The sequence below is a fragment of the Anoplophora glabripennis genome, unplaced genomic scaffold, assembly GCF_000390285.2.
Source record: "Anoplophora glabripennis isolate ALB-LARVAE unplaced genomic scaffold, Agla_2.0 scaffold141, whole genome shotgun sequence".
NCBI lineage: Eukaryota > Metazoa > Arthropoda > Insecta > Coleoptera > Cerambycidae > Anoplophora > Anoplophora glabripennis.
In genome coordinates, this window is record NW_019416312.1 from 716,511 (window position 1) to 729,243 (window position 12,733).

The 12,733-nt window shown below is 30.4% G+C and overlaps 1 protein-coding gene across 1 annotated transcript in view; it reads right to left on the reverse strand.

The window, feature by feature from the left end:
• The window catches only part of LOC108904353 (sodium channel protein Nach-like), a 32,110-nt gene extending 20,420 nt beyond the window's left edge, over positions 1 to 11,690 (reverse strand). The window contains exons 1-2 of the mRNA XM_018706871.1: positions 11,551 to 11,690; positions 2,521 to 2,727 (exon numbers count right to left, since the gene is read on the reverse strand). Of these exons, the coding sequence (XP_018562387.1) occupies positions 2,521 to 2,727; positions 11,551 to 11,690 (347 nt within the window). The remainder of the gene's footprint in view (positions 1 to 2,520; positions 2,728 to 11,550) is intronic.
• Positions 11,691 to 12,733: the final 1,043 nt, after the last annotated feature.

A 12,733-nucleotide genomic window follows, 5' to 3' on the forward strand; every position in this document is an offset into this window, starting at 1 on the left:
TAAAATTAATTCATCACTGTTTTATTCAAAGCAATCTAATACGACGAAAATCTGCAGTATTTATGCCTGAAAACCTAACTTTAAAAAATTTTCCTCCTTGAAAAAAAATTACGTCAAATCCAAGTATCTCGGAAATTAGTGGCTTTTCGAAAATTGTTTATATCACAAAAGTTGCTTATAATTTAGAGATCTTTCATGTGCGGCACTTTTCAAAAGTGCTGTCAACAAAATATGTTTTCGGATTGCAGCGACATCTATACCTGCATTGAGAGGAATGTGATTTGTACTCACAAGTGAAGACATTTATTGAAACTATACAGTGGATTTTTCAGAAATAATTTATCTTTTTCCGTTTTCGAGATATCCAGCTGGGGAGTTTTAAACGGTTCACCCTGTATACATAATTATTAACTGTAATATGTATCGGCAGCAACAACATCTCAGGAAATTGCAAATTTAAAGGGTATTTATCTTAATTTTATAAGTGTGGATCAATTATCTTAAAAATTAACAATCTTTCTGCTATTTCAGTGATTATAACTTTTGAAAACTCAGAGCAAACTAAAACATGTCGAAATCAAATACTACTATATCAAAAATTTGTATAAAGGTGCGAATATAAATTATATTAGCTCTCAACAGAACTGAGCTTACATATTTACTAGAGCTTTAGAAAAAGATACATTTCAGAATGTATTGCGTTTATTTAATTATTACATTCAAATTGAGGGGCAGTATTAAATAGTTATACAAGGTGTCCCAAAATTCACACATGAAGTAATTTTGATAGAAAACACATGTTTTTAATTAAACATAGTAAATTTTGTATTGATTCATATGGAATAGCATATCGGGTAAACGGCATCAGCATCCACTTGTTGTTGTTCCATAATCCATTCAAAGAATTCTCTTCGCTTTGCGAGGTCAGAGGGCATTAGTTCTTGAACCAACTGAACTTTGTAAGCTCATGAGAATAAGCAGTAGAGAACTCGAAATATTTAATTCTTGACCAGGGTGCCAAATTGATGTTCCTGGACACTCAGCAACATTCTCACGAACTGCTTCGATGTTTGACTTGTTGGAGGACGGCCAAAGTGTTTAAGATAACTAATTGATCCATTCTCCCTGAATTTTTCAATTAATCTCATTACAATTGATAAAGTTAAGTCAATATTCCAACACCTGATAGCTTAGTCTATGTACCTATTTTTGCGAAAATAGTTTTATATTTAATTCATAAGATAGCTATGTAAAAAAATAACAGTGGAATCGTTTGTTCAAATCTATTTTTATTAATAATACAGTATATATACTGAATCGATAAGTATATATTTTAAAAACTGTAACATTTTACTTAGTCGGTGGTTTTCTAAAGACGATGTAGGCTGTTGTAAGACGCAACGCACTGTGACATATCAGATATTTAGTATGAAGTGTAAATTACCAATTTTGCAATTTTGACATTTCTAGACAATAGATTTTAGTAAAGAAAAATAATCAAACTATTTTCAAGTGGAATATAGAATATATAAGGTTCTATCGAATTTAAGTCTCATGAATTGTTGAAATTAAGTACATCATTAGAATGTTGGTGTTGAATTTTGATTCACTTGAAGCTTTTATTAAAAAAATAAATAAATAATATACGTTTAATCCATAGATTAGTATTACTTATTTTTTATCTAAAAAATAATTTTTTTTTTTTGAAGTCCAAATGTTACTTCAGGACTTTTTATAAAATGTGACATTTTTCTTCTCAAATTGTCGAATTTAAAGCCACTACATTAAGTATTTGTTATGGAGGTTCTAAATGATAAAACCACTTAAACATAAAATATACTGGATATGAATGTACGTCTAGATTGCAATCTCTGAAAAAAGAATTCAAAAAATTTAAAATTTCATTCTTAAAAACAATACTTGAACAAATCATCTCTTATCTCAGAAAAATAAACAATGACACAGGCTCCAATAGCATGATATAACAACGTGTTGGGTAAGTATTAAAAGTTCTTTAATAGTTTATAATATAATCAGGTATTTTTCGCTATATATTTCAGATTAATATACACTTGAAATTTCATTGCCTTTGAAAAATTATCTTTGATATTGTAACTGAATTATATTTGCACTGAATATCCTTTCTATTCGTTGTACATACATACAGGATGCAATATAGGTGTATACTGTATACCCTGATGTCTGTTGTTTTATGGGATGCTACACACATTTTAATATTGGATATTCGTCAAATGAAATGCATGCCACGGACATTATTTTTACTTTATTTTTTTATATTTGAACAAAAAGTATTTGATTGTTTATTTTTTGAACATATTTAAGAACAAAAAACTAACCTTATAATCAAACAAAAATAATATATCTACAAATAAGTTCTAATTATATGCCCTTTTATCGAGAAGGAGAAAGTGTAGTTCAGCAATACTTTTATTCATTTATTTCTTTGAATTTGATATGAAACTGTCTAATATTATTTATTGTTTCAAAACATATACTTACAGCTTCTTCATAAATTCTTGCACCTTTGGCGTCATAATGGAATTCAAATTGCAGATAGTGACGCCTGGAAATTGTATTTCCGTTGTAGGTGCATATGCTGTAAAGACCGTTGTCCTAGTGAGGTTACTCGTATACCTTTCCCAAAATAACATAGTCATGTAGACTGCACCATACAATCCAAAAATTGTTATAAGACTCCAAAATACCCTTAAAATATAAAAATCACTGCTTATTTTATAGAAATGAAGAGTGCATTCCTATTCAAAGAACTGTGACCAGTAACTTATGGAATTTGGGCCTCAAGAGAGCAACAATGAAACTTCGTCCAAATTGTCGAACATCGAGAGAGCATCAAAAAGTCCCATAACATGCATCAGTTATCGCCTAAGCTGATAGGTATTTTAAACATTCGAGTATCCTGAGTAATCTAATGACGGTTCTATGGATTTTTGAGGTCGCTGATTACGAATCTGGCCCATGCTTTTCAAAATTCAACATCTCGGATCCAACATGGAAAACCCGGAAAACTCCATAGTTTTGTCTGAAATTCCATACACCCGCCAGACTTCAAGTAGTCTGTTGAAACTAATTTCTTTATACATCTTAAAGTGTCTGCTGTTCATTCATATGTTCATAACTGCTTTCTTGGGGCCCAAACTGGGCATGGTTCTTTAAATATTTAATTACTAGGGTAGTTCTAAATTGTCTGAAGGTAAATAGGATTTACATAAAAAAGGGGTTACTTTTATATAAAAACGTTTTTTTGAAGGGGGGTGTACATGGTGTTTTTTGTGATATCTTAATAAACCTCCAACTTTTCATAAATATACTATTAGAGAAATAAAAAGTGCTCTTGTTTATTTCTTTAACTCGAACCTCTATAGACAAATGCAGGTTTACGTGTGATAGGACATTTGAATGTGCAGATTTCAATATACAGGGTGTATTTAAATGGAGGGGCACAAATGAAACCAGAGATTCCTTGGGTCAAAATAAGTCGATTTAACCTAACATACCTATATCTCAAATCGCATAATAAGAAAGGTACAGGGTGTCAAAGTGAAAAATAAAAAATGGTTTTTCCTTAATAATTCCTATAATTTTAGTTAAAAATGTTTCAAATTTTCAACAGAGAGGCTTTTTAATGATGGGAAAAATAATATAATAATGATTTTTGAGTGTCGAGTACGAGGCGCCCTCTGCAGGCAATATTATGCGTTGAATATGTAGTAACTTTTTTGCCAACCCCCGTATACAGTTTTTAGTAACAAAATATAAAATATTGGACTTTTTCAACAAAAAAGGTATACTTATTGAAAATGGCTGAAGCCAACCGTTGAGGAGATATTTTCACTTTCATAAATTAGTGTTACAGATTTATACCTCCACGAATACCAAGGTACAAACACAAACAGACACTTTTGTTAATAAATTCAGAACGCATTACCTTGCAGTACATATTAGTTGTGTATCTGTATTTGTAATCAAAAGGGGGCTCAGGAATCAACTGAGACAACATTATTTTTCCTGTTTTAAATTTACTTTACTTTTCTTTGAGTATTATTTTAGCATGTGTGAGGACACTTGTTGCATAATTTCTATTTAATTGTTTTTTCGACGTCTTTATTAAAAAACACATTTTCTCGTGCATGTGGAATTATTTAAACCTTGCATTAAAGAAATCTAATATGAAATAACAGTTCAGGTGAAAAAATATTGCAAAATACTTATTTATTGTTAGTTTAATAATAATTATTAGAAAAAAGAGCAAAACAACTAAAACCAAGTAGAGTCACTTAACAACAGTCAATAGATAATTTAAGAGAAACAATTGGCTGACAATAAAAGAAAAACAAGATTTTTTAAAGGATATTTGAAGTAATTTCCATTCTCCTGCAACATATCGACATACTCGTCATTAGTATACATAATTTGTTATTTTATTCAATTCCAGAACTATTTAATATCTAGGACGCAGGTAAATAGTGACTAAAATCAATTAACACTTTAAACTAACACTTCAAAATTGTAATTTACGAGTATTATCGAATGACATTTACCTACTCGGTTTTTCTATTTATTTAAGTAACTCGAACCTTGGAATTTGTGGAGGTATAAACCCGTAACACTAATTTATGAAATTAAAAATATCTCCTCAACGGTTGGCTTTAGCCATTTTCAATAAGTATACCTTTTTTGTTCAAAAAATTCCAATATTGCATATTTTGTTATTGAAAGCTGTATACGGGGGTTGGCAAAAAAGTTATTACATATTCAATACATAATGTTGCCTGCAGAGGGCGCCTCGTTCTCGACACTCAAAATTTATTATTATATTATTTTTCCCATCATTAAAAAGCCTCTCTGTTGAAAATTTTAAATATTTTTGACTAAAATTATAGGAATTATTAAGGAAAAACCATTTTTTATTTTTCACTTTGACACCCTGTACCTTTTTTATTATGCGACTTGGGATATAGGTAAGTTAGGTTAAATCGACTTATTTTCACCCAAGGAATCTCTGGTATTATTTGTGCCCCTCCATTTAAATACACCCTGTATACATACATTTCGAACAAGTACTTTAGTTATATACTCACTGCTAGGTAATGATTATATGCACAAGTTTATTTTTTATTTTAGCATAACATGAAGAAAGGTACCACTACTAAAAAAACAAAGCGTTCCAATTTCCTCATTCCAAAGTTTACAAAGATTCTATTTATTAACATCATGTCAACATAATTGTCCTTAATGTCTTCCTCCTGTCCAATTGTTTTTATTTTATAATACAGGGCGTATTTTTTAAGCTTTTATAAACTAAACCTTTTCTTCAAAATTGTATATATACAAATAAATTTTTTAAGGATAATTAAAGTTTTCATTTATTCACTCAATTCTAAACAAAAACTACATCCTAATAGTTTGCTAGACTTGTGGTAAAAATAAAAAATACGAATTGCTCATCCGGACTAAGAAATTTGTACTTGAAAAGCTAACACTTGAAATCCACTGTGATATATATATATATATTTTCTTTTAATAGTGAAAGTTTAAATGCAATAAGAAAATGTTCAAATTTTGCTCCACTTTCCAATGTCGAAGCTGTCTCTACCCAACTACGCAATAGTAATCCCGGCAAAAGAAAAAATCGCGGAGCGGAAATTAAAATTTTAGTCTAGATCTCGAAAACTTCTTACAAAATCTTTGCCGAAGCTGCCAACCGCCCTCAATGACTAGAGCCGCAGCAGACGACACGGGCAGAAGCCGAGGCAAATACACAAAAGTAGCCGAAAGTGTAATCCTAAAATGAACGTACCATCACTGAGCCACCATGGGGAGTAATTACACGTTGACTCTGATCCCTTGCTATTCATTAACCTGGTCAGTAGGTACATGTTCTCCAAATTCTTAGGTACATACTCTATAGAGACCTACATAAGCTCCAAGAAGCTTCCAAAGCAAAGTACTCTCAGGAGACTACAAACCACGGCTTAGTGCAATAGTGCTTAGGCAATGCCATGCCTGCAAAGACGGTGACAAAGACACTATAGAAGAGTCCAGAAAATATTTTTAAATAATATTTAAAGTAAGGCTGGAAAATAAAACCAGTTCTCACTCAAATACATGTTACTGAAGCATGTATTTATAACTTGATAATTCCTATAAAACGTGTCCTCATATGTCTCAAACCAATGTTATCAATAAAGTTGCTCCTTATGTCGTCGAACTTTCGATGAAAAGCAACAAATAATTTGTTATTTTTTCCACAAGGCATTTGTTAGCAGTTGGTGGGCGGTAAAAAGATCAAAGGATGTTTTTCGACATGTAGAAAATGCTTCTGCACAATATGATATTGCGTGTTAAAATTTTTTACTTCTTGAATTATCACATATATCACAAGATGATTCTAAATTGCCTCTCGATATTTTCAAGACAGTTTATTAATTTTTAATTTTTTCCCCGTTAATTTTTCTTTCAGTAATTCATTATCTATTATTATTATACCTCTCAATATATTAAGTTTACTTAAATAATAGTCGCTATTTCCTCCCATATATGTCGAGAGCTCTAGATAATTCCACTCGTAATTCCACAAAAAAAACTCTCAAAACACGCGTGTGACACACAAAATCTGAATTTAACAAATCATTTGGCTCTTTTGCTAAATTTGTACCACTATAAGGGTAATGGCATGTAGACTTGGTAAGTTGAGTTTGAGTTTGTTCGATATTGTTTTTTAATTTTAATAAAATCCCAACAAGTAGAACCCATAAAAAAATAAGTATACCTTTCTGTATTAACTTTTATCTGAAAATGAATAATACCCATTTAAACATGACATACAGGGTGTTTCACTTCGGGTGAATCAAACTTTAACCACAAATAGAATAAATAATTCAGAATTGCTTTATAAAGCAAGGGTCTAAGTCTCACCGTTTTCACTGTACAGAGGGTCGTATTGGTCGGTTGTTAAAATCATATTATTTACGAAATCTTTGGTATGTTTATAACAAATCGATTCAAATTTGGTGTGGTATTAACATTTACACATGTGCATAGTTTCTGTAAAATTTACAAATTTTTGTAGGTCAGCGGCGTAGGAACGGGTATAGTAAACGGTATTTCTTTTACCCCAACTTCTACGCCAATGATAAATCATTTGGGATTCATTTTTAGATTCCGTGGACAATTCTACATGAATAAGGTATACTTGAAAATCGGTATAGTGTATCGTTTTACCGAAAATCTCAGTTGAATAGGAGATTGAGAGACAGTTCTTATTCAAATCCCACTTGTTGCCCATTAATTTCATTTAAACTTTTTTATTTTTATCCATTTTTTGAATTTTTAAATAATCTTCTCTAGACTATTAGAAACAACAAAGGTGCTCTTGCTTAATTTTAACAAACGAATATTTTTCCATATCTCCAGATATTTGGAAATAATTTCCATAAAATAAGTACTTTAGTTGTGTTACCATTTAAAAGAAAAACAATATTTTAACAAAATGATCTCAGTTGTCAAATGCTTACTTTGTAGAAAGTGTTCTTCTGGGTTTACTTCTTTCTCAAAAAACAAGTTTTTGGAAGTTTTTTTTCCTTAGTAATCTAGAGATACATATTTTTCAAGAATTATTTAAAATGTAGTAAAAATAAAAAAGTTGAGGATGAAATCGTGTTATACTCCTAATACTAACTCATACGAAACGTAAGATTTATTGAGCAAATCTGTTCGTTCTTAATTCGACACTACTTGATGTAGAATATATGTGGAAGATTATAATAAATTTAAAAACAGACACCCTGCACACTATTTTTTTTTAATCCTGCATTTGAGAACTACTGAGAGTATAACGCTGTTTTCAGATTTTAATAACACAGTCAAAGCAAAATAGCTCAAACCAGAGCCACATACGAGTATCATTTCCTAAGGAATTCGATGCGCTGAATACAATCCTGTAATCCAAGTTCATTACTTCACTACAAATTTCGGAGAAAAGTGAGATTTTTGGGTAAAACTGGTCCAAATATGGGTCAAACCTCATTTTTTTCTAAATTCTGTCCAAATATACAGGCTGTTACAAATTCGCTTCTCACTACAGGGATCTCGGAAACGGTAAAATCTACAAAGTAGCTTAAATGGGGGCAAAGTTGCGTAATTAGAGGACCAACATTAGGCCTCTAAAAAATCAAGGCTAACATGATTAGTTTTCGAAATATTTGGAAAAAAAAAAACAAATTTTTTAAATTCATTTTTGTTTCATTTCAGCCTTGTTTGAGGTGATATTGAAAAAAGAACAACACTGTCTCATTGCTACTTTTTTGCTCTCTATTGAATGGCATAATCAATTTTTGTATGTAACATTTCGTCTCTCCAGGACCACACGGTGGGCAGGAAGCAACTTTAAATCGCATAAAAATGACGACAAAAACTGAAGGCGGCGATGTATTTGTTCTTGAAAAATCAGTTTGAATTAAAATCCTAGCTGCTCCTGTTTGTAGGATATTCAAATTTTTCGTTTTTTATAGCAAGAATTTGTGATATATACAATATTTAAGAATCACGATGGTTAAAAACATTTTATATGCCAAATTTTGAATAAATAATGAATTAAACTATGAAAAAAAATATGTATTGTATCTATTTAGTATAAAATATCCAAAGAATATAAGGCTAGGCATGTCATTGTGTGTGAAGGGTCACTCATTCACATGCGTCTCTGGACGCCTCGGACATATTATACATACCCTTGCAAGTAAGTTTTTAGATGATTTTACACGTATCCAAGGTGCACCACATGGAGGTTACTTACATTCCACCTCTTTTCTTTTTTTTTATTTTTTTCGTTTATTTTTATTTATTTTTTTTAATTTTTTATTATTTTTTAATAATTAAAGTTTTAGAATAATACAGAAGAAAAAATAAATGTTTGTAATTAAGGTCAATATTTTAAAATTATATGGTATAGTAAGCTTAAATGTAATTTTAGATGTGCTGAGATGAAAAAGAAGCTACTGCTTTTTTAAATCGTTTTGGGAAAGTTTGATCTTCGATAAAATTTATTTTAAATATTTCCCAAAATTTTAACAAACTCTCTGTGAATCGCTTCCCCAGCTTGTTCAGACCATACTCCTAAGCCATCCTTGTTCAAGAGCACAATTGCTTGTTTCAAATGATCTAGAATAACATAGATTTTAACGGTTTGTAAAACATCTGTGCTTTTCAAAGCAAGTTCATGAATATTTTTATCAAATGGAGAAGAGACATGGATTATTTCCCAAAGAAACTGCTATAATAATCGATATTTAGATAAATATATTTGATGACACCTGCAATTAGAAAAAGAAAATCTACGATGCTAAAAAAAAGCTTATATACTCGTATGTTTGAAATTTCAATTTTCCGATTGTGGATAGCAAAGCGCCATCTAATTACAATCAATATAACTATATTTTCTTGGCGATAAATTATACAATACGTATGGTAGAATAACTAATTTTCGTAATTAAAAAAAAGTAATAAACTTGCACGCACGCACGTGTGTGTATACATGTCAAAAATTGATCTTTCATATTTAAGTTATTATTTATTCAAAATTCATTACTTATACAAAATTTAAGACATTATCTATTCAAAATTCCATAAGAATGTTTTTAACCATCGTAATTCTTACCTCTTGTGATATTTCATAAAATTTTCCTATAAAAAAAAAACAAAAATTAGAATATCTTACAAACAGGAGCAGCTAGGATTTCAATTCAAACTGCTTTTGACTCTATTTTCAAGTACAAATATATCGCATCTTTCAGTTTTTGTCATAATTTTTATGCGATTTAAAGTTGCTTCCTGCCCACCGTGACCATTATCAACTTCATTTTTTTAAATACGACCCTAGAAATTTTATTACATTTTTCGCAAGCCTTCATGAACCCCAATACTGTACTGCCTCAGCCCGAACCAGATTCAGACGTTTTGTCATAAAAAATTCATCCTCAGTGTATTCGTTCCAAATTTATTGAAATTTTTTATTTAGATTTCTTTGTTTATTGTATTATCGTATACTGTAAGTGTCGTTAGACCCTGTGAAATCCATCTACTTAGTTATTTAAACTATTACCACCACGCATTAAAATAATATCTTTATTTGAGTTTTATTCTCGTGTGCATAGTTATTTCTAGGCTTCTCGAGTGCTCTAAATTTAAACAAATTCCGATCTATTTTTTTCAGGATATTCATACAAATACATCTGACATGCTCTTTCACAGTTGCTTGTACAGATATAATAAATTCCGATAATATTACGCTGATCTTCATTTTAACCTTTGCCAAAACGAAAATGTTTTTGAACATTTACTGAAATTTTTTAAAGAAGAATATTCAGTTGGCGTTTTGGTTGTTCATATGCATTTTTAAGAATGAATTTGTCATAATAAAATTAAAATTGTAATAATGTTTTAAATTTGACGCAACAACTTATTGAGTTATGTATGACCAAGAGATGGTAATAGCTAATAATAATAAATGTTTTATTGTAACGCGTGGTGGTAATATTTGGATGATGATGGTCCTGGAGAGACGAACGTTACATATAAAAATTGATTATGCCATTCGATAGAGGACAAAAAGTGGTCATGAGAAAGTGTTCTTCTTTTTTAAATATCATCTCAAATAAGGCTAAAATTAAACAAAAACGGATTTCCAAAATTTCGGTTTTTTTCAAATATTTCTAAAACTAATAATGTTAGCCTTCGTAGCTCTTACCGTTTCCGAGATCCCTGTAGTGAGAAGCGAATTTGTTTGTAACAGCCTGTATTATTTTCGTAGGTCCTAAACACAATGCCATTAGTAAAATTTACCCATGACCTCTATATTTATCAGAAAAAGCACTACTTTGGTGAACACTGGCCCAAATATGGGTCAAAACTGATTTTTTCCCCAATTTTTGTTCAAATATACCATTTCATAGTATTTTGAGGCGCTGAACACGAATATTGGTATGGCCGGGTTACTCAGAAATACGTATACCTATAGTCTTGAATTTTTGATGTATGAGATCCATATTGTAAAAAAAATTTAATAACACTATAGATATACCAAATATTAGTCACTTAATTTCATCAAAACTCGACTTTCCACTTATTTTTCGGAATTGTGCGCAAACTATCCTAGCTTTACCTTACCTATTTTCAAACGTTCATAATAGATATCCTCCTTAAAAGAACAAAAATGTATAGGCAAAGATTCCAAAATTTTAACTTTCAAATACAAAGCATTTCTATCGCTTTCATTTTGAGCGATTGAAATCATTATTTTTATTTAGAATAAGTATAAAGAAATATGCTTGTAAATCAGCCACAATTTATCAACATCAGTATCAGGATAATCGATTCCTTGGTTGTTCGTTCATATTTGTAATACTAACAAATATTGCTGATATGAAAGAACATCCAAATCAACCTAGTATTTACCCATCTTATTATTAAAAATTAACTAAGCAATATTTCTAGAAATGTATAGGTACGTACTTTTCATAAGGTCCAACTTTAGTGCTGACTGTGTACTTCAACCCATGTATACTAGTATTATTTGCGAAATCTTGATAAGTTTCGGAAAGTACAGTAAAACAACCCTTTGACTTCTGAATCTCACTATTCTTGAGCCGCATAGTGACAAGTAACTACACCGCGATATTTACCTATAGCAGTAATAATTATATCCTGTCGTGACGGCCTACATAGGAAAATGTCATTTATTATTCATGTTGCTTTACAAAGATTGATATCAATTAATTGACATTATTTAAAACTTTTTATTTTATAAAAGCAAATAAAGCCAGGTTTTTATCTGAACTATGATTTAACAAGACAAAAATAAAACTCCACAAGTAACCGTGGGTGCAAACCTTAAGGGGGCGCACTCGCAGTTATTGTATTGTTTTTCTTTCTACAAAATACGTTTTGAGGGGCGCAAAATTCAAATCTTGCACTCATGATAAATCCATTACAATTGGTAACTGCAAAGCGAAAAAATAAGTAGGTATACAGTGTGACCTAAATAAGATGAAAACAGCCTTAAAATTTTTTGTTTTATTTATTACTTATCAAAATATCGAGTAGGTACCAAGTAATTATGCAGACTTGTAGGAGCTTAAGATTTTTAGTATGTACCTTCTAAACCAAGGTATGTACATACCTATACAGTGCCTGATTTACCTATAGGCTGATGTAGGCTGCAGGCCCCCACCAACTAGGTGCCCCCACCATGTTAACAAAATTTTTTTTATGAAAACTAACTTTTTTAAAGATTTTTTTTAAGACCTTTCCATCATGAACAAGACACTACAGATATTATCGAAGAATTTGCTACAATAAAAGCTAGAAAGAAAAGTATTATACTATGATATCTTAATTATTGTAGCATGAAGATTGCCCGTTATTCTTTATTATAAGTTTTTTTTTATTTATAATGTGGGTAGCAAAATTAAAGCATTTTTGAAACTTCCGTTCCTCTAGAAAACTGGTTTTAAAATAACGTGTTTATATTAATAGTTTTTTTATTTTACCAGTAATAATTTTTTTAAGCCAATTACTACTCCTACAATTTACTATTTAAAACGACTTTTTTTTGTTTTAAAAATCTAATTACATCGTATTACCCCAAGGGTAAGTGGCTTTTAATTCTTCATTTCTAGTTATACATCTTGTGTCC